The 23,167-nt window shown below is 42.1% G+C and overlaps 1 protein-coding gene across 6 annotated transcripts in view; it reads right to left on the bottom strand.

The window, feature by feature from the left end:
* Positions 1 to 15,621: 15,621 nt before the first annotated feature.
* The window catches only part of ABTB3 (ankyrin repeat and BTB domain containing 3), a 162,865-nt gene continuing 155,319 nt past the window's right edge, over positions 15,622 to 23,167 (bottom strand). For all 6 annotated transcript variants that reach the window (XM_086887265.1, XM_086887261.1, XM_086887260.1 and 3 more), the window contains 3 exons: positions 22,505 to 22,573; positions 19,439 to 19,552; positions 15,622 to 17,011 (listed from right to left, as the gene is read on the bottom strand). In XM_086887265.1, coding sequence (XP_086743391.1) covers positions 16,802 to 17,011; positions 19,439 to 19,552; positions 22,505 to 22,573 — 393 coding nt within the window. In that variant the 3' untranslated portion in view covers positions 15,622 to 16,801. The remainder of the gene's footprint in view (positions 17,012 to 19,438; positions 19,553 to 22,504; positions 22,574 to 23,167) is intronic.

Below are 23,167 nucleotides of genomic sequence, written 5' to 3'. Positions count from 1 at the left end.
AAGTGGCTGCTATTCTCAGAGGACAGGCAGAGGGGAGTGTTAGGCAGCCAAGAGGAAGAAAGCTGGGTTACTTTCCAGTGGCTGTGGTTCCTGGATATTTGGGAGTTTTTTTTCAGATGTATGCATTTACAGTGTGGTTTGCAGAACAAAGTGGAGCCAGACTTGTTTTTACTCAGAGGGGGCACACAAGCTCTTCTGTCCCACCATGTACATAATCACAAGATATCAGAGCACTGTGGGGAGGCTGAACAGCAGAAGCAACAAAGAAAAGACAGCAGGAAAAGGAGGAAGGAAGGAAAATAGGCAGCAATTGTGCACAATCTATATTATAGCTTAGAGAACTGCAGTTAGTTGTAATGATTTTTACTGTGAGACCCAGTCCATAAATACTGGGTGATTCCAATACCTCTCTCTGCCATACACTTTCTGGGGATGTGCAACTGATTGGTTTTGGTTGTTTTTTTCAGAAGAAAGGCCATTCTATTAAATGTATTAGTGTTCCACGGTGCCTTGGCAATCACAGAAATGTGGCTGAAAGAGAACTGCAGCCCAGAACACCCACACCAAGGAATCACCAAGGATGACTTATGGGACATTACACACCAATAAAAAATGGTCTTCTTGGTATTCAGTGACCAAAGATGGCTCAGCCATGTAGATGGGAAGGTTAGTAAATAAAGCAGATGTTAATTTCTTCATTTGGATGGAATTCTGCTGCCATTAGAAGAATTTTGGGACCAATCCACAGAGCTGTCCTAATTGGGAATGAGGCTGTACAGCTGACAGAAGTCTCTGAATCTTTGCTAGATGGAAAAAATGGCCATGAAGAAAGGTATGTGCAACAGCAGACAAGCACTCAAGTGGCTCTCCCATGAAGAGCATGAGGACCAAGCTCAGATCCTGTGGAAATAAGAGAATTGTCATCAGAGATTTTCATGACACAGCATGTTCTGGAGTGGCCTTGAGCCTTTCCTAAAAATGATCTCCTGAAAGGATTCAGCTCCACTCCCCTGGCCCCAGTCAGAGGTCAGATACAGCAGTGCCTAAATCTCTTAGACCCATTTCTTAACCTCTGATGCAGAGAGCTGAGATTCTTTTTATCCCTGTGAACATCCATAAAGGAAGGCAAGACTTGACAACAGCAATTTTAATTTTCAGTTTAGTCACAGATTCTGGTGCCAGAAACTTCTGCCTGTCTGAAGTGAAAAGCACTGAAACATTATCCCTGTTTCTGGATCTGAATTTGACCTATCCCTACTGTTTTTCACCAGAGGAGCAAGTGATGGATAAAAGCAAACTTCTGTTTTGGAATGGATATACCAGGTAAATAAAGTGGGAAAAAAAAAATCAATGACTCCTTGAAAGGGAAGGTTCAGCTTCTGTTTTAGGGGACATGTCAAGGTGCCCAGAGAGCACAGACTATTCTTCTTCACATGAAGTCAGATGGAGGAGAGCTGGTTGATGAAGTGCTGTTGAAGTAGCTGGTTCCAGCAGGCTCTCCAACAACTACTGGAAAACTTTTAGAGCTCCAATGTCCAAGGCTCTGCAAAGACCTTGATATACCTTGAGACATGAAACTCTCTGAGACACTGTAAATATCTCTAGTATGACAGCTGGGAGGTACTACAAGGCCAGGAAAAGATTCATTGTGCAAATCATACAGCCTGTAGGCAAGAAGACAAAGGGAATTTCACTTGTTTGGGAAGTTATGCTGTAGGTTTACAGCTGTGGTTAAGCTGACCTCTTCAGATGAAAAAGGGGGAAAGTGATCAATACGCTGGCATCTCAGATGATTTTTTTTTCTATTTTATCAAATGATCTGCAAAATACCAGTGTTGCAGTCTCAGGGATGCTAAACAGCTAAAAGCAGTCAGTCAGTCAGTCAGTCAGTCAGTCAGGAACTTAAGAGTGACTTTGAAACACCAGTGGCAGCCATCTAAGTCTTCAAGGTTACTTTTTGATTTTCTGTTTGCATTCCCTGTGTGTTTCTGTGAAACACAGAGCACAAATAGTGGCACAAAACCAAAGAAGTATCAGCTCTCAGTAGGGCAGCATCTCGTCAAGGGAGATGACATTCCCTGTTTGCATACTGCTGCATAGCCTGGGGGAAAGAGCTCTTGAATTGATAACTAGGCAGAAAGTTTTCAGGTAGCTAAAAGAAGGCTGCTTTGGCTTTCTTTCATCCAGGACCTCCTTAAGGAGTTCTCTGGGAGAGCACAAATCTCCTCACTTTGAAAGATAAAACAGGTTTGTGCTAAGGTTTATTCTCCCAGATCTTACTTACTACTTTTGGTAGTCTTTGTTTAACTTTATGGAATAAATGAGGTCTATCACTTATTTTTTAGCTACATCTAATAAGTGTGATCTCAGTGTGAAACAGATGTATGTGCGAAAGACATTAAAGCTTCACTGGGATGCTGGAGCTGCATTATCAGAGATGTGAGCTTATGAAGCAGCTGCTTCCTCAAACTGTGCTGGAGAGTTTGGGAATGAGAATCCCATCATCCCTGCAACGATTGCTGTCAGCTGGACACCTCAAAACACCCGAGGACTTGCACCTCTCCACCACCACGGGACCAATGGGGGACATCAGGGCCAGTGTTTGTTTCAGAGGTGTCACATCTTTATCTCCTCTGTGTCGAAGTGTGTTGCTCAATGCTGGATACTTCAAGTACTTGTTATTCCAGGGGGACACTACAACTTCTTACACAAGCTGCTGGCTTGTAGAGCCAAGGGGGCTCCTAGGAAGGTGGCCAGGCTGCAGGGTTGTGCTGGGAACGGTGGCCTCCCTGCCACAAGGATATGTGCACAGGTTCCAGACCTGCTCTGCTTTGCAGTTTTACATCTTCATAGCTAAGCTTAGAGACAGCCAGCCTGCACACTTACTCTGGAACATTTTCCATGAAAGACTCATCAGACAAAATAAAAGTCACTGAAGAAATGTTCATTAAAATATAAGGCTCTGTTAACATAGGAAAATTTAGCTCCTACCACTACACACCTAGAAATGTATCTGTATATATACCTTGTGCAGATTTAGGAAAAAATATTTCTGAGTGGTTTAAATGTTACTTCTACATAGTCAAACTGAGACACACAATGACCTTTCTGTTATGCACCTGCTTCTGCTGCTGATTCCATCAACAGATCTACATCAAGCACTTCTGGCAGTGCTTTAGCCTCAGGACAAAACCCGGGCTCCTCTAGGTGAGCTCTGCTTTGTAGCAGGGCTACATCACTGTCCATTTCTGCCCTGTGGAAGAGGAAACACAGCAGTGGGCAAGACTGACCAAAACCTTAATTAGCCCAGTGAACGTGTGCCACAGCCTTCAGTCTCTACAGAAAACCTCAAGAACACAAATGGGAATGGACTGTAGAAAAAACATGAAGAGAACATCATTTACAGAGATCCCCAAAGAATGGTGTGAAGAGTCAACTCAAATGCCCAGAAGAACGGTTTTATTTTGTTTCAGTATCCACAGTTGGGAAAGGGAGACAAATCATTCCAGTTTGCTACACCTGAAGGCTTGCTTTGTTTTCTTCCAGAAACTGGGGAGGCAGGCAAGGGCATCTACATCTCCTGCAGAATTTGGACAACTGCAGGGTTCCCTATGAGCTGCTTTTCAAAGTCCAGTCCTGGACAGCTGAGTTTGCAAAACCTAAAGGCACCTGAGAGCCAAAGCTGGTCTGGGCAGTCCCCCAGTCTGGTGTGAGTGGTGTCTCACTCCCACAGCTTATGTGCAAGACATGAAAGGATGTCACCCTCTTTTGCCTCCTGAACCAACCTGTTCCTTAATAATCTGGAGAAAGATTCTAATTACAAAGAAAGAACTTGACTTCAAATACACTAAAACATACAAGACAGAATACACTGGAAATTAATTTAAGGAGTAAAAAAGTAAAAAAAAAAAAGCTAAAAAAAAGCTAAACCAAAAGTATTTTTAAAACCTGATTTTCACACTCATGCCAAGATTAATCAAGTCCCTCTGTTTATACCTTACTTCCCTTTGAGATACCCATTTCCAACTTATTTGTATGCACTTGCAGTAACGCTGTATAATGGAGCAGGCTTCCAGCCTTTCGGATCTTCCCGTATCCAAACTCCCTGGCTATGATGCACTTGTAGATGCTTAATTTTAAGCATCATGGAGCCCCATTCCCAGGTGTTATGTGCCCATTTTATGGCAGACCAGCACCTGGAGAAAGGGTTTTGGGAACCAGCTCTGTGTCATTTCTTCACATGCACAGCGAGCATGCTGATAGCAGTGTGTGTGGGAAAACAGCACCAGGACTTCCAGATGTAAAATCCTGAACACATGTGGCTTTTGGGAGATAGTTCTTGGGAGAAGCCCAATCCTGCTGCTGTCTGAAATACATCAAGAAACACCTTAAGGGGAGAAGAAACACAAAAACACTCGCAGCAGCCATTTCCTAGGCTAGAAAACAATGGAATTTTTATTGAACAGAGATGGCTCATAAACACACTCAAAGGAGTTCCACCTGCTGTTCAGCAATATTCATTGCTATCTGATAATAACCTATGGGGGCAGCTGTATAAAACAGGAATAAAATACCAAATGGCTATATTCATTAATAACTTTGCCTTCCAAATACAGAACCGTAAGTATTTCAAGTCTGAAAATAGACCACGATTGTTAGCATTTAAACCGAACCTTTATGATAACAAATATACAAAAAAAGGCAGTCAATATATTAAACATTTAAATCTACAGCAAACATTTCTCAGAGGTAAACATTGAGCAAACAAAGCCACTGATGATGTTCAGGAATCAGGTGAAAGTTTCAAGGTCAAGCTCCAAACACTGTAGCTTTTCTAAAGACGTACTGGTATTACACTTTTATCTAGTCCCTACATTGAAAACTATGTAGCATGAACATTTGAAAATATAACATTGGCTATCTGGCAGGGAACTGGGAGTTCCTTAAGTCCTCCTTGTGTTCATGTTGGAGCACCTGCGGAGACAGAGGGCAGTAGGAGTCAAGCACTTTGTTTTGCAACGCTGGGGTTTGAGTTCTGTTCTAGATGAGCGCAACAGGGTCCTCATACCAAACACGAATTCCAGCACTGACAAGAGAGTATTTGCCTGACAACCTGCATGAAGAATCAGCCTCGCAACTTGCATTAAACAGAATGGGACTTGCACACCTGCCTGTTTACTGAAAGCCTGTGCTATTTCTACTGCACAGAAAAAGTCTCCTTCTGTAGCTGATCTAATGCCTGAGGTTGAAAGCTTAGGATACGTACGTACGCTCAAAAATAATGTGATAAATCTACTACTGACAACTAATGAAAGTTCGTATTGCGATATTGCTCACAACATAAATGTACAATTTGCACAAAACATGGCTCTTCAACATGAATATTTTGCAAGCTACAATATATATATATATGTATATATAATATGTATATTTTCTTTTCTTAAAGAATTATATGCCAGAGTGCATGCAAAGAATTTCAAAGCAGTAGCACAACAGGAGCAATCACTTGTTTACAGGTTACTGAGACCATTCAATACAGAAACAGTGGGATATTAGGTAACAGACAGGTAGGTAGATGTATGTACACACTGCTTCTTCATGGACCTTCCCACGTGACACCTGAATCTCAGACCCCTTTGAAAGACCAAGCAGGGCTCTGAAGGTTCCCATGCTCTGACCATAAATCACTTCTGTTGGAGATGACAGCAAAGGAGGCACTTGTCCTTTAGCCAGGAGTAGAGGCAAGCAATCTTCTCCATAGCCAACATCTGTTCCAAATCCTGCTCCTGCATTTCTAAGCAGTGAGTGGTGAGCATCTATCCATCCAATGTTTTAGCTGGTCCCAAGCAGTCTCCTGCAGCCTTTACAGCTGGAAATCCAGGACTGAGAAGCTGGATCCCCTAAACAGCAGTGCACAGCACCGCCACCACTCTAGTCAGATATGTACAAGGAATGACATGTATCCTCTGGTTTAAAATTTACACAGAGTATATACAAATAAAGCTATTCTATCAAGGTGCAAGTTTATTATTCTCTGGTGTGTTCCAATGAAGATTTCTTAAAAAACCTTTATACAGACCCACCAGGAGAGTTTACACAAAGTTGACATTTTGTCAAGTTCATTATGTAGACTTCCTTCTGCAAACTCCATAATGGAAACTCCTGTTACTTTCCCTTGGAGTTCTGCCTATGCACAGGGCTGGATTTGATAGACTACAGCCATGTCTAATATAATTTCCTTGATTTCAATACATTTTAAACTCACATGAAGTGGCACCATGTGTTTTGTTTTGTTTTTTTCCAGGATGTCATCCATCTCTATGAAATGAGGCAGGACATGTAATTGGATGTCAAGGGGGTTGCACTTTATGTGCCCAGTCCAGCTTCCCTCACTTCTGATGGGACTGTGGTGTGTGAAGCTGGCACAGTTTGGCCCTATGGGTATGTCTGGAAGTCCTTGGTGCTACTTTACACTGGCTGATGACAGGCAATGCCCACAAAAGACATAAAAAATAAGCCCAAATGCAATTTACTAAACAGTTAACATCAGACTGATGCACTAAACAGATGGATATGGAATGCAATTTGTCTAAAATTAGAAGGGTTGTTTTCTTAGGCAGGTCTAAATTCATAAAAATCTTTCCCATCCCACGCAGGCCTCATTCTGCAGCACGTAAATATATGATGCTTCTAATAAAAGTCGTTGGGAATGCAAAGCCTGTGATCAAGGAGCAGAAGGAAGGTCTGCCCTCTCCCATTTCTCTTCAGCAAAAACCTCAAGTAACATAACTGCATGTTTATGATCCCTGCTGAAGCAGAGGGGCTGTGTGCAATGACAGCAGGATTTGGCCTTCAGCCTTTATGGTGTACCAACCACAACTGTGCAGATGACTGGATGGGAAATTACATCTGCTAGTGCATTAAAAAACCATACAGCCTTGCAGTGACTCCCATTAAATATTCCCACTGACTTCAGGAGAGATACGGAGGAAGAGAGCAGTCTTTAGCAAGTGCATGTTCTGCTCCACTGGAGTCATGTTCCTCAAAAATTTTTCTGTGATACCATTCTCCTCCATTTTGTAACCTGATTATATTGAGGCATTCACAGCAGAGGCTTTGCACGTGTCCTCTCAAGCTAAGGGGAGCATTTCACACTAGAAACAAAGATCTCATTAGGTTTTTTTTTCTTTTTCAGAGTAATGCAATAATAAAAAATCAACTTGCTGGTTTCACATGCTGCAGTGCCTTTATACAGCCTTAACAAAATGTCATCTAGCAGTGACAAATGAATCACAATCTCATTGGAGATTTTAAAAGGATCAGCATCAGACAGACATTAAAAGGGGTTTAAGGTGACCCAAGGTGCACTTGGAGAAGATACTGTGAGAGTGCTGCAGCAATTAAAAAAAGGATTCAAAAGAAATGAAATACAAACACACCCTTTAAAATAATGTTCAAGTTGTGGACACAGTGGAAAAAAGCAAACAAAGCTGCCACCTCAAATTATGGCTGAGCTCCTCTATTTTTCATACATTCCCTTCTACCTTGGTTCTGAGTGCCCCCAGATAGTCTCTCCAGTGGAAGGGCTTGTGCTGGATCATTAACAGCACAAAACAGGCAATTTTCAAAAGCATTTAACACACTCAAGAGAATGACATATTTGAATAAGCTGCAGATGTCTATCTGTCCTTTTGAGAAAAAATATTTGATTCCAGAAACACTTGTATTTCTTAGCTATAATCTTTCTCCATTGAAAAACATCTGCCATCCTATTGTCCATACTCTGACTCTGTTATTTTGTTTTTATCCACCATAAATGGGTAAGCAAAGGGGAAGAAAGTTTCACCTGCATTGTTAATTATAGATGACCTCAAACATGCCTGTGAAGCCACAAACCAGTATTTAAGCCCCATCTGTGGGATGCAAGACAGGATCTCTGTACTTGTTGATGATGGCTATTGGGTTATGTGATCTTTCATTTCCTTCTCAATAAAAAGTGAAATGAAACCTTCACATAAAACCCCAACAAAAGATGGCAGCAAACAAAACCACTTTGCTAGAAAAAAAAACCCCAAACCCAAATTCATAACAACCGTAACAAATACAAAACAATCGTAACCATTCCTGGGTTACTATTACACAAATTAGGAGTCTGCCTAAAATCTGCAAAAAATCAAGATCAGCACAATGGTTCAGCACATCTTATTTCTGGCACATCCTCTTGTTTCCACTTTTCTTTCCTAGATCTCAGTTCCAAGACATCTCAGGGACAGGTGGGAATGGTTGTGAAGAGGGAGAAAGAAAGCAAAGAGCTGTCCCACAGACAGTGCTAGGTCTTCTGTCCTTTCAGGATGCTCACACTGGGATTTCCTAATTTTGGTGTTGCTTTCAATGATAAAGACACAAACTCAGCCCTTCAGAAGTGGATCACCCTCCATTTAAAGACTGTGACTGTGCTTTCTGGTTACAGAGATGCATTTAGCCTGCAAAGACTTCAAAGGTGACACACAGTATCAAAGAGATGGAAAACAGACCTAATCCACAGACTAGAGAAATCAATGAAAAGGCTTCCAGCCATTTTAATGGAGCAAATTTCATCACACTTTTATGTTTTGGTTTGTGAATGATGTTATAGTAGAATCCTAACTTGTATTTTTTCATAGAACATTCATGTATTTTTAACATGTAAATTAATTCTTGAACCCTGTATCAAATATTTATTAATGCTAAACTAGGGACAAAGTGAAACCCATTTGGGAAAGTGGAGCAGAGGAAGGTTTAGCTGCACTAATGGATATTGCATTAATGCTTAACGTCAAGGAAGGCTGACTGCCATTAACAAGAAATCTCATTACAAGCATGATTTCACACCTCATAACATATGCTGTAGATCTATTTACTGTCCATCTCTCTCTTGAACATACACACAATGACAACTATAGACACAAAACCCAAAGTATCGCACACGCTTCATCTTTTCTTCCCAATGAAAAAGTAACCAAACCAAACAAAAATAAAACAAGAAAAAAACAAAACAAAACAAAAAACCTCAAAAAAACAAAAAACCCAGATCCCCCCCAAAATCAGCCAACCAACACAACACCCAGAAACAGAAAAAACCAAAAGTTCCCAGCATGGATGATTGGAATTCCAGTATTTTACAATCTCACATCTGCCCTGAATGACTTAAGATGCTTTCCAGACTTTAACCTAATGAAAAGCCTACTCTGAGGATAACTAATGTACAAATAGCATTACAAGAAGCTTTCAGAGGAGTGGCACTGAAGGACTCTCTAGCAGCCCACCTGTCACTGGGGGTGGGGAGAGCAGGTTGTGAGAATGTGGCATTTCCTGTGGGTTTTTCTTTCCCCTCCTCTCTATGGTAGATGGCAGAGCCAAGAGAGAATGGGGAAGAAGAGCACTGATCCTAACTTGGGGCTGAAAAGAGCAGAGATCCATTATTCAGCCTTCCCCATAATGCTGAAGAGATCAGTAGGAGGCATGCCCTGCACTGCAGAGAGTGGGATTTATTTATTTGGTCTCTGCATAATGCTCAGGCACCTCTGTTCCCCACTGGCACAGCACATATGGCTGCACAACAGCTGCAAGACTCCAGAGAAACAGGGACAGGAAGCAACCTACTGGTCAAAATGCACTGATGGGACTTAAATAGGTCAAGTTTTTCTAGTACTAATTGGAATTTAGCCAAGAATATGAGGTCAAAAAGCTCTGAGATACATTCCTATAGTCCCTGTATTCTTCAGTGGATAAACATAACTCACAACTGAAGTAGAGACTGCACATTTTACTGCATCCCCAAATGGCACAATTAGTCATTGGCTTAATAACTGCAAGGCAAAAATCAGTTCTCAAGGTATTGAACTGACAGGGTTAAGCAGAGTATTTGACCAGGAGACTGCTTGGATGCTGGGGAAACAGCTTTCACTCTGATGAGGCTCCAGAGGCTTCATGTGCTCCTTTTCTGCCCCAGTAAGGCACAACCAGCACTGGGGCACAGGGGGGTTTTGACAGTGCTGAGAGGCAAATCCCAGGCTCCAGATGCGCTGTGAGCTCTTCAAAAGCTACACAGAACAGAGAGAACCTGACTTCGGAAAGGCTCATCTGAAAGCCTCTCACGCAGTAAGCAACAGGATATTCAATTTATCCACTGCTGGGAAGGAGAAAGGGTAAGGCTGGACTCCCTTGAACCTGTAACTTTAACAAGTCCAGATGTTTTGAAACATGTTCATCTGTCCCTGCCAGAATAAGGTTTTGACCTTAATTAATTAAAATGACCTCCTAACACACGGGGTTTTCCTGAAGTGACAGTCTCTTTTTTTTTTGTTTCTGAGCATCTCCCTTTCCTTTTGTGGCTTATTGTAAACCATAAATTATTTTCAACTGGGTATTTCAGCAAGGCTTTTTCCCTGTCTTTGTTTACTTTAGGAAGGCAGTAGGAAACAAGATTGCCTCTCACTGTGCTGAGCAAAGCCAAATAATGGAAGTTTTAATGATACCACAGCAGCAGAGATGATGGGGAATAGAAAGACCAAAATTAAACAGCAGCAGTGGAGATATTTTTAAGGACAAGAAAGTGCCACCAGCTGCTTCAACTCCATGGCCATACCTGAGCATGGGACCAAACCTCTGTGTGAGCACTGAAGAGACTGGAGCCAACTGGGCTGTTTGGGAATGCCAAGCAAGTGGTGGGAGATGGGGCTGCTTCTCCTCTTCCTGCTCTCACACTCCCTTTGGATTCATGGAAACTTTTGGGGAACAAATGAATTAGGCAACACTGAACACTATAGCTCTGGAATCAGAGGCAAAGATCTGAGGTTACACATTCAAATTCTTGTACCTAATCCTCTTCCCTAACTAAGACCTCTTCATTAGTGTGCCATCCAGCACAGGCAGAAACCTGTGCCTAAGCTAAGCACACCCATTACCACCGTGTCACCACCTCCACAGGATGAAAGAACAAAACTGTCAGCCCAAAGAAAGGTGAAAAATGCTTCTCCAAAGGAAAAAAAAAAACCAAGTTGCTCCTCTGGTACAATCAAGTGGACAGATTTAGCCAACTAAAAACATGCAAAGCACAAGGTGTTTGTAGAATTTAACCTATCCAGGTGACACCACCTCTCTTCTAAGGTGCTGCCATGTCTCCTGGGTGTTTTAGCGACAAGCAGTCCAAGTAAAGCAGTCCAAGTAAAGCATCTCTCAAGATGAGACTCTTGACTTTGAGGTGGTGAGATACTGCATTTTAAGTCCTGTGCAGGCATCCAAGATAAACACACTCTAGGCCATTCATGGCTGCTGCATGCAGGAAGCTTGGACAGCGTTGAATGAATGACAGCTTAATGGCAACAAAAAGAAATGGAATGCCCTCCTCCTACCCACACTGGGCTTGCTTCCCTAGCTCAAAGGCTCACTGAAGGCAGCTGACAAATTCCCATTAGTCTTTCTGCAGGTTTCCAGATTTTCCTTCTGCTTTGGGCACCACATGCATAATATTCTCAGCAGTGCTCTCACTGAAGTCACGGAGCATTGAGCCACAGCTGAAGACTTGGCTTTGCTGTTTCCTGCACTTGAAGGCCAGCTACAAATAGCAGGTCAGGGGCAATTGTACCGAGATGTGATAATCTGGTCAGAGTGGGCAGCCTCTGTTCTCACCCACTGAAGATTACAGGCCTTACCTCAAAATAAATAACAAGTTAAAAAATAACATAATAATTTTGCTATAAATGTATGGAAGTGCTGCAGGTTTGTTTGCTTTTAGGTTGACATCTAAAATTAGTAATGTTCTCATCTATGGGGTTTCAGATATTATCTGAGGGCTATTTCAAGGCTAACTTCCTGAAAACTAGTTTGTTGAATTTTAAGACAAATCCTAGGCAGCTTTTTTAATTCTTAGAAATCTTAACATCTCTGTGCCAGAGGATGGGAAGCAACATCAGGCCCTTCATTTCTTCAAAGCATGTGCAGAGCCTCACATGAAAGACACTTTGTCAAACAAACTAACTTAGGCTTTGGCTTTAGGTAACTCCCATTCACCAAAAAAAAAAAAGACACACCCAAAACTAAAATAAAACAAACAAACAAACAAAATAAAAACCAAAACCAACAAAAGACCCAAATCTCAGTGGCTTCAGAGGCAACTGTAGTGAATGCAGGTTTCAGGCCATCATTGTTCAGCAGTATTTTTAAGACAGAGCCAGCTCCTGAGGGACCCTGAATATGAACAACTGACTTCAGCCAGTTCTGTAGGTTCCCAGCTTCTCCCAGGATTTTACCCATAGACAGGAGCACTAGGAATAGCTGCTTTTTTCTAGGATGGCCTAATCCTTGCCTTGAGTATGTGAATGTGTTAGCTTTAGAAAACCCCACTTAAACAGGGTCCTGCAGAGTCCCACAGACCTGGTGGCATTCCACACTGTAACAGAACCCTCCTCTGATTTTAGGCAGGTACAGCTGGGAAGAAGAGATACCCTTTCCTTTTTATCACTGCACCACCTCAGAGCAGTTTATTTCAGTGCAAACTGACCACTTCCCTTTTTCTTTCTAGCCTTTAAAGAGCAGCACACGTTGCTATGCTTTGAAACAAAACTAGAATTTACGAAAGCCCCCAGCACACCACACACCACAGCCCATCCAGGACTTGTGCAATGTTTGGTATGGAGCCAGTGGACATTCAGTGGAAAAAGGCTCAGTGTCCAAAGCAGCATGTGGAGGACTCAGCAAGCAGCTCTCATTAGTGCCAATAGGAGCCTGGCTACTAAACCTTCACACCTCTTGAAAGATGTTTCCTCTGTCTTTAATAGACATTTGCACAGATCTGCTCTGGAGCTGAAACCAAGCAGGCAGAAGTTTTAGCTGGGGAAAAAAAATAGTCTTAGCCATTAAAAAGCTGGCCCTGTTCCAGAACAGAGAGCATCTGGCCTCCAGCTGTGTTTAGAGGACAGCAGGCCTAAGGAATAGATCAGGGGAAAATCAGAGAAACAAGTAGACAGTGCTGAAATTTATACTGAAAAGAATGCCAGCCTTCCCCTGTGATGTCCAAAGCCTTTGCCCTCCTACATTCCCCATCCTTTTCTCTTCTCAACTCTTTAACCAGTTATTGGAAAATCAACTATTCAGGACAACACAGATACCACTTCTGGGCTTGGGAAGGAATCTAGCAGGGCTCTAGAATAAAAAAACTGGGAAGTGTGGAAACTGGCAGCACGTGAAGCCAAGTGGGAATGGGAGGAAATTCTGGAAACTAAGGGAGGACCATATAGGGATATAAAGAAAGATCTGCCATGAGGCAGGGACAGGATGTCTGCAAGTCCTCAAATATTACAGCAGTGGATTAGTATAAAAATGACAGATGGAAAGGCACCTTCACTCATTACAGGCTGGAAAATTATGATTAAAAAAGAAAATCCTAAGTTTTTCTAAGGATGTTGTACTTTTTTTTTCATTTTACCAAGATTGATGGCAATATTTGACCTCAAAATTTGTAAATTATTGCAACTATGCAAAGACTAAAGGAAGAGAAAGCTTTTTATTTTCTATGATGATAACACTATGTCTCAAAAAAATGCTAATAAAATGCTCTGTTGGAATGAGCCTTATCTGATAGGGATGGTATTCATGGGCACCCACTGAAACTCACATTGCTTTTTAGATTAATTTGACAAGAGCCCTTCCCCCCAGCCCCAGATGGAATGAAGAATCCATGCATGAAGCCACATATATAATAAAGGCTGGAGATTATGAAACAGGCTAGAAGACACGATCAGAATTGCAATTGATGTTGATGAAGTGGGGAAATTGCCCTGATTAGAGCAGAACAAATTTAATAAAGAGAAATGGAAAGTGTCACACTTTGAAAGGTGTAGTAAATAAATGCACAAATAAAGATGGAACTCCAGGGAAGGAAACAATGAATCCCTCAGGAATTTTAAGACAGACTAGATCAAAGTCAGCCATGGGATGTTCTTGTAGAAAATATCTGGGGATATATTTTCTGATATGCTTTACATAAAAAAAGCAACAACAACAGCAACAGTTTCTCTGCTTCTCTTGTTCATGTACAAAACTCCTGCAAAGTATGGAAATTTGGGGAAAACGGGAAGCCATGAAGGAAATGACAGCAAAAATCCTAGAAAACACTAACAAAGGAACTAGAACAGACTATACTAGTGATGCAAGGAGGATAATTCCTTTCATACATAGAATAACTTCCTAAAAAGATCTTGTAAGATCATCTGTTTTTAATCAGGACTTGAAGGAAAAGTGGCTTGATTTGCAATGAAGAAATTCTAAAGTCTCAGGAAAACCTTCTGATTAAGAGAGTAGTGAAGATCATGGATCCCTGTGTTTTGAAGAGCCTACAAGCTGCACATTGTCTGGCATGATTCAGCTGGACCTCACCCAGCCTCACATCAGAAGAGGCAGACTAAAATCACCATTTCCAAACTCTGGTTTGTGGATCCACAAAGGTTTGCTGGCTGCTTCCAGCAGAAATGAATGCCAGGTTTACACAGGCTGGCTTTTCTGCTGGCAAAAGTCCTGGGGACCACTGGTCAAAAAAGAATTGAAAGCTATGACTCTTTATTCTTAAGGTTTCCTTCTGCTATACATCTGTGATGTTTGGATTACCAGCATTTCCAAGGGCAAAAGTTATTCCTGTGTAAGTCCTGAGCTGCAGTCCCTTCCTGTAACAGCTCAGGGTGCCCAGACACGGTGACCACCCCATGTACAGCCACCAGAGGCCAATTAAGCCCTTTACTGCTGGAAGAAACCTAGTGAACCTTAGCACTGAAGGACTAGCATGGAGCTACCAGTGTTTCCCTACCATTTAATTTACTGATTATTGTTTGAAAAACTTAGCTCTTTTAAACCATGAGGCTGCAGGGTGAGGCCTGCTCTTAGCTAGTAACTTTTGTCATAGAAGGATGTGTTACCACAGATGTGAAGGCACACCAAGCAACAACAAGCACCCCTGTGTGTTGCTCTTGTATTAACTATGGTCTTGCTTCTCTATGATCACAACATTCACAGAGGAGTAGCCATTACTTTAAAGTTCCAGACAACATCTTGTGTGAATACCTACTATGAAGACAACAAGATCTAATTGACTGACAAGCTGTGTCTCTGCAACATCAGTGGCAATTCAGACATTTTGTCATTTGTTGCAGAAACTGTAGACACTTTAGAAGACCAAGCATAAAGGAGGATTTACACACCTCAATGTGTAAATAAAACAGCTTCCTACTCTGTTGATAGCTAAAGCCAAAACTGTGTTCTCTGAGCACATCAAAAGCTGGAAGTGGGAAGGGCACCTGATGTAGATGCTTCAACAAAAGAGGTTAACATACAAACTTCTAAATTTCCTAGAATGGCACGCTAGAAAATAAATATATTAATGTCACTTTGCCATGGAGAAGGCAACATCTTTGCCTACTTTCTTACTGTGGTTTTCAGAGAGAAGGCATCCAGAATGCTGTGGCACGTAGCAGATTTGTCTTGCTAATAATATGCTGCAAAATAAACAAAGCTTTGACATTTAAATCACACCCCCCCACCCCACTCCCACATTTGTAGATTACCTATACATTCTCAGGATACAGTGAGAAATCATTCTATAGTACATATTTAATTATAATTTTAAAAAGTCTAACTCAGACACAGTCTCTGGCCAGTAGCAAAATATCCACACATCACTAAAGTGAAGATCTGTTATTATCTCTTCACTGCAACAAACGGAAATCAGCACCTCGAGAAGGAGCTCCAGGGGTATCGCATCGCAGCCAATCGCACCAGATAAAAAAATAAGCTAATTTCACAAATGAAGTTTGACAAGAAGTAACATTGCATTTGTCTTGGCGAAAAGAAGCACGACATTTCACGGGTACAGTTACCATGCAAACGCATGTTTGTTGAGTCTGTCACTGATTTCAACCCCAAATCACGAGTAGCATGCAGTTCTCCTGCCCCCCCAACTACTGTATTAGAGACAGTCTGGGTAATGTGCCTCTTTGGTGTAACCATAGCCTCTCAGGCAAGATTATACCACCCTAGGAAAGAATACAAGCAAAACTTGACCATATGTGTGTTTACACAATGTACATTTTACCATTTAAAAAACCAAAACATGTTACATAGATTCTCAAACACAGCTCTGTTGAAAATGAAATTTTAAGCTTAAGAAATAGGTTTTAAACAACAAGGCCACCCCATTATTTTTTATGAACAGTTTAAAAAGTTCCCACCCCTAAAAATCTGCCAGTATATTTCCTCAACAGTCTTACCCACTCTCTAATACAGCTGATCTTTGCTGGACAGCAATAACAGTTCTTACATTTCTTAAATGCACGAGATAATGGACTCTGGGATAGATATAGTTCTTAACTGTGTAACACTGGAACAAATCTGACTTAAATGATTAATTGGTAAATTCAGGTGTTCCCCAGCACTACCCTTCAGGCAGGGACTTCTGCTGTTCACTGATGTGACTTCTGGCTTTTGTTGGCATCAAGCTCCACGAACAGGCTCGTGTTCAGAATGTGAGTACAAGAGCAATTCACCGGATACTCTGGTACCCAGCTTGCTCAAAACCAGGGAGGAACTTTTGTTTTCTGTATTCTCTCATCCAGGTGGGGATGCAGCCCCAGTGCAGCACCTTTGGCCGAAACAGAACTATTTGGATGCGACGTAGAATTTTTTACATTTTCTTTTTTTGTAGTCATTTAAGCAACTGCAACAGCAGACTTAACTTGCAGGGTCCTTGATTTGAGGGTTCCCATCTTCCTCAGCTTTACACAACGGAGCCCTTTGAAGAAGACAAATGAATTGACTGAATCCTTGTGGCCAACGTCCTCTGTAAGTCCTCTAGTACATTCTGACCAGATGTTTCTCCATTCTTGTCATACAACAACTGCTTGAAAGCTTCATTTTCAATGAGGACCATCATATTTTTCAGGAAGTAGCCTTCACAATAGGCAGATAGTTCTGTGACGCCGAGGAACTACAAGAAGTGGAATTAGAGAAAGATGACCATTCGGATAAAACTCAGGCTGCAAATACAGTGCATAAGAGCTGCACACAAACAAATACACAAGCTAAGCCCTTCAGACAGACACAGTCTAGAATGCCCTTACTTACAGTTACGAATGTGTGGAGAGGAAGGAGTTAATAAAACAGTATTTTATGCTGATGATTCTCACAGTAATTCCATGTTAAAAGACCCTGGCTGTTGGGGAAACCAAATTCCACAGGCTGGCGCTTTTCTCCCTTGGAAATTGATGGGAGTTTTACCACAGAGCTTACCAGACACATGATTTCATGCTAGAAGTTACACCCTAAAAATACAGGTTTGGGAAAACATTACAGACCATGTTTCAAGAATGCTGTCCTTAGCAAGGATGGGGCATATGACTGCAGAAAGCTGTCATGCAGAACTTCATGCTTTAAGGAGAAATGGAAATAATCAGCCATTGAAAAAAATCAGCAGAGGTGGATTTCCCAGCATTGGACACTTTAAGATTCAGCTGGGCAGGGTGCTGGGCCATCTTGTCTAGACTGCATTTTTGCAAAAAAAAGGTTGGACCAAATGATCCTTGAAGTCCCTTTCAAGCTGGTATTCTGCAATTCCATGACTGCAATTCTAAAAATGGAAAGCCCATAGGGATATTAATGATCTCAGTACTCTCTAGTCACCTTTTATTTGTAAATATGACCAAATCCACATTACAGAATCACAGAATGCACTGAGTTGGAAAGGACTCACAAGGATCAGAGTCCAACTCCTGGCCCTGCAAGGGACCATCCACCAAACTGTAGCTTTCTCTCAATCTTGATGACAAAGGCTGTGCTCCACATGTCTCTGGGCCAACGTGCTCACACATCCCCCTCTGGAAAGGCAGGGGAGGTCCTGCAGGTGCAGATGAGCTTGCAAAGCACCAGGGTCAAGAAAGGTGTCCCTGACCTTGGTTCTAACTAGATGATCTTTAAGGGTCCCTTCCAACCCAGCTAATTCCAGAAGTCAAAGATTCAGGCACAGCCAGGCTGGCTGTTGCTGCAGTGCCCTACCCACAGCAGTGCCAACACGACTCTGGCTGTAAAACCCACCCAACTACCTCATTCCCACTGCTTCCACTGGGAGGTGCAGGCTCAAAAACCTTGCAGGCTGGGGCTCTTACAGGCAAACCAGGAGCTGGATTTAGCCACTGGGTTTGTTAAGTCCCAGCATGTAAGAATTTTCTTCAATCAGGATGTAAATAACAGCCCCATTTCACAATTCAAAGAAAACATGACTTTAAAGCAAAATTATTATTTTTACTGACAGCAATACAAATAGAGAAGTTCGCACATGAGCTAGAAGACAAATCAAATATTTTTCAAATGATTCCTGCACTGTAATTTTTTTCCTCTTACATTAAATGGAGCTGCAGATATACTTCATTGCTTATTTTTATAGGTGGACCTTTGTGCTATTTCAAACATTGATTGCAAGTTATCTGTACATGAAGACCTAACATTACTATTCTCTGTAGGAAATACCTGATGATGGGAATAGAGGTCAGATCTGCAGGGGTTTGGAGCAATCTGCTCTGTTCAATCAAACCTCCATGTCTCAATGCATCAGTTTATCTTTTGTATAGACCACGCAAGTTAGAGAAAAAAAATCTCTTAAAGAAATGCTTGAAGAATATTTCACTGCACTTACATTTGTGCGTCATTTCCATCTTCCAAGTGAAAATCTAACTACTACACATGAGGAGGGAAAAAACTGAAACTAATCAATGTGGTAACCACCTCCACCAATGCGTGTAAATAGGTTTTCTAGGACAAGAAATGTCACGCTTTTGTGTCTAATGACTTAGGCAACCTCACAAGCTAAGTATATAATTTGATTCCAGTAAGAAACTCTCCAAGACATAAAATTCTCATTACCATCCTTGCAGGGCTCTGAGCCATTGCACTTCCACAATGTGGCATTTTTATATATTGACAAGGTGTCACTGGCGTTGAGTGTATCACCCCACTGGGCTTCAGGCAGGAAGAAACAGGTAATGGAAATGGGAAAATGCATCTTGGAAGGTGAAAGCAGAGATGCCTACATCACTTAGTGATTCCTGTAGAATCAGCTCAGCAGTTTGTGTTGCCATGAATAAGGGATAGATCTCCTGCACAGTGGTACACTCAAATTGAGTTTGAACCACTCAGGGAAGGGGCTGAGAAGCTGCCACCTTGGACTTGGACTACCTCATTTTCGATTGTCACTATACCAGGAACCTATTAATCACTCAGTCCCAGTAAATGAATGGCAAATCTTAAACATGCAACAAATGAGATATACATACATAAATATATCTGTATCTGTTTTTTACAAAACTGACCCACAAGGATGATGGCAGACACACAACATGCAAGCACATGCAGTTATTTTTACCTTGGCATGATTATAAATATCCACGCAGTTTTCTGTATTAATGCTTTTTGCACAAATGATCTCACAGTGTCGTTGTAAAGCTTCAAGCTGGAAAAATTTAGCAGCAGAGAGAAGCTAAAAAAAAAACAAAAGGCATGGAAAAAATAGTCAAAAACTGCTGAGCGATACAGAATCAGAGCTTGCTTCTTTACTGTTTCATTATATTTTTTTCTCTGCCCCTTCTTCAGTTAGCATGAAAGTACTGACAAAAAAGTCAGAATGAGAAGATTGCTTGGCTGTTTTAACCCTCTGCAGTCCCATATAAATCACACAGTGGGAATCTCTACACAGAGAGAACACCAAAGGCTGCTCAGGTCCACATGTTGACTTTGGAATGGGACAAGGAGAAAAAGGAAAGAGCGGCTTGAAGAATATTCTGTCACTTTGCAAACACGATTCTCCAATAAGGGACCTGCAAATACATCCCCAAAACCCAAAGTTCTGGTTCAACTTTCAACTGTTCCCCAAGACCTTATTGAAACAGAGCACCTGGACTGGATGTTGGGAAGTCAGCAGAAAGACGAGGATCAAGTGTGTAGAGGAATTCAAACCAAACAATGATGACCATCCTGGGCAGTCTTAATCTAGAGAGACAATAAACCTCAAATCTGCTACCTCAGCAGGCTCAAAGGAACAGAATCAGATCTCCATATGCTCCTTGTCCTAGCCTGTGAGCAGCTGTAAGGGGATATCCAGGCCAGAAGCACTGTCTGCAGACCATGTTGCTCCAAGGAAAGAGTGCAGAGAGCTGGGAACCAGCTTTGTGAGGCAATGCCTCCCTAGCATTCATGTGGGTGCCACACATCTGTCACCGCTCTGCCACAGCTCTCCTGACACCAGCACTGACTTGCCTCTTTGGCCCTCCATCCCCACTGTGGCTATACTGCCTACCCTGGCACTGCCTTGGCATCTCTGCATGCCTGTGAGGTGAAAATGGCTTGAATTTTGAGTTCTCCTACTGATTTCAGCAGTGTTAAGATTTCCTCTGTTGCCCTTTTTCTGTCCTTTTACAGCAGGGAAAAGTAATTTCATTTTCTGTCTTTCGATGATAGGTCATGTCTCTGGCTCTCTGCTCTGCCTTAGAAAGCAGGTTGGAGTTCTTCATTGCTGGACACCTTGCTGTAACCCAGCCAGACCTTAGGCTGAGCTGTTCACGTGTTTAAATAGCACTTATTCAGGTACTCAGGCTTTTACACAGCCCTTATTATTTGGGACTCATAACAAAAAGCTAACCTGTGCATCCCAAAGGGGCTCTTATGCTGCACTGGGGAAGAAACAAAACCATAAAACTTCCATGACATTATTCTGACTTCTCCTGTGCAGTCTGCTCAAGATCTACTTTAATCCCATAAATAAATCCAAGTGCTGGAAATCTACAGTGCTGATGTGATAGCAGCCAGCTGGCCCCAATTATGAATTGCAGCAAAGATTTCTGTGGAGTATTTCTGGTGCTTCTTGTTATCATATTTGTAATAAGGCAAGTTACTAAATGCAGTTTTGAAAGATAAAGCCAAATCCTATTCCAGCTGCCTCTGTGGCTCAAGCAGTCATGTGCTGGTTTGTAATTACTTTAAGCTGTGAGGAACCATGGACAGATCTGTTATCAAGAGATCAATCAATCAGTCATACATTCTGGAGTCCCAGAAGTTTTGAGATGTCACAAAAGTAGAGCAAGCTGCCAGCTGAAATGCAGCACAAGCTTTTTAACAGCCTAGGTGATAACACACACATCTCTATAAAGCCACTGCACTGCCTAGTCTAAGATTCTCTGTTTCAGAAAAGGTTAGAAATTCAGGAGGTCTTTCAAAACTCTGAGTGAAATAGAGAATTAGTGAACTTTTCCTATACAGCTCAGGAAGTCAATGTGGATATGCTTACTTAAAAATCCACTACTTCCACTAGAGAGGGGCAATTTCAGTCCTGACCAGTTCCATCCTCTGGCTGCCAGACTGTAGTGTTACAGGGACAGAACAATACAGGCAACAGTGGAACAGTGACAGGACACTAGGAAATGGAAAGGAGCTGCACCAGGAGAAGTGCAAATTGGCCATAAGGAACAGGCTCTCCACTGAGAGGGTGGTCAGCCACTGAACAGGTTCCCCAGGGAAGTGCTCATGGCACCAAGCCTGCCTGAGTTCAAGGCACATCTGCATGACACTCTGAGTGATGTGGTTTAGCTTTACACAGCCCTGCAAGGAGCAGGGAGTTGGACTTGATGATACTTATGGGTCTCTCCCAACTTGAGATATTTTATGACCCTGTGATGGTGGTGGCAGACACTGATGGTTACCAGCTGTCTAAGTAGCTCTGAATTCAATATTTACTGACCTGCATTCTTTTTGGCTGCTTGAAAACTCCCTGAATGACTATCAAGAATTTGCTCAAACACCTCTTAGTTCTGTATAGCTGGAGTGGTTTTGCTGATCACAGCTGACTGTGATGGCACACAGTATTTGGAAGGGAATGACTTAATGTCCCTAAGGTTGTGGTTGCATGGCTACACTGAAGGTTCAGTCAGCTCCAGCTGGCTTTGGTTTGGCTTTTGCAAAAGGCCACCACAGCACCTGGACATTTTATATCCAGTGAGAAAGGGGCAAAGAAGTCTCTGTATCTCAGAGAGTAGATTATGGCTATATTAATAAACTTTGAGAATCACATGCTTGAAATTGAACTGAACTGTGTCTCCAGTGGACTTCTCTCATGGTTAAAGCCCAGCACATGCCCAAGACTTCTCCCATGTGAGGAACCAAATTGGATGTCTTTAATGCTGCTGAGATAGGGAGGATGGAACACTGAGTTGCTGGAAATTGGTTCCAGACTTTGGTAACACCAGCTTTGCCTCTAAGGAGGTATTTGCAAAGTCTCCCAGTCTCCTGCAGAACTGCAGAGAGCCTGGGCACTTCAGGTGAAGCACTGCTGGCTCTTACAGGAGTGCTCAGGTCTTGCCCAATGGCCATGTGCCCTCAGGTGAATGGTACACAGATCAGTCAGTATTGCTCCCACTGCAATTAAATAAATGTCTCTTACCTCCATAATTTCATTATTTTTAATCAGGAGTGACTCTGCACCTCCATAATAAAGATACTGCATAACCAGCTGTAATAAAAGAAAGGGAGTGTTTATAAAAACCAATCCAAGACATAGAGGAACAGGGGACAACACAGGCAATTCCCAAGGCTCTCCTAACACCACCACGGATTTGTAGGGTAAAAATGGCTCAAGCCTCCTGATTCTCTCTCTCTCTGCAAAGCTCAGTGTTTCCTTCTCACAGGCTATCTAATGTCTCAACCCTCACCCTCAAATTGTCTGTACTTCCTGGTGAGCTCCAAACAGTTTGCAGGAAACTGATTAATTCATTTTGAATTTTCAGTGTATTTCCCAGTCTGTGAAGTACATCACTGATACAGACAAACCCAGCATATATAATAGTTATTTCCTTATTCCTTCCCTGGCAAAGGCCACCTTCATCCAGCTGTGTGTGGGCACTCATGGATGATAAGAAAGAGGTGGAGGAGGCTTTGCACTGTAACACAATCCAGCTAGGATCCCTCTGTGGGGAGCACAGTTATTGTAGGCAGCTGGGAATTATGCGCAGCGGGAATGGTCGATACATGGAGCTCCAGCTCAAAGCAAGGGAAGCATAACCATGTAGATGCTACAGGTACAGAGAGCAAGCTCTGCCTTTTCTTG

Source organism: Cyanistes caeruleus, chromosome 4, assembly GCF_971803275.1.
Source record: "Cyanistes caeruleus chromosome 4, bCyaCae1.hap1.1, whole genome shotgun sequence".
Lineage (NCBI taxonomy): Eukaryota > Metazoa > Chordata > Aves > Passeriformes > Paridae > Cyanistes > Cyanistes caeruleus.
Note: the sequence above shows the minus strand (reverse complement) of the source record. Positions and strands in the feature narration are given on the sequence as shown.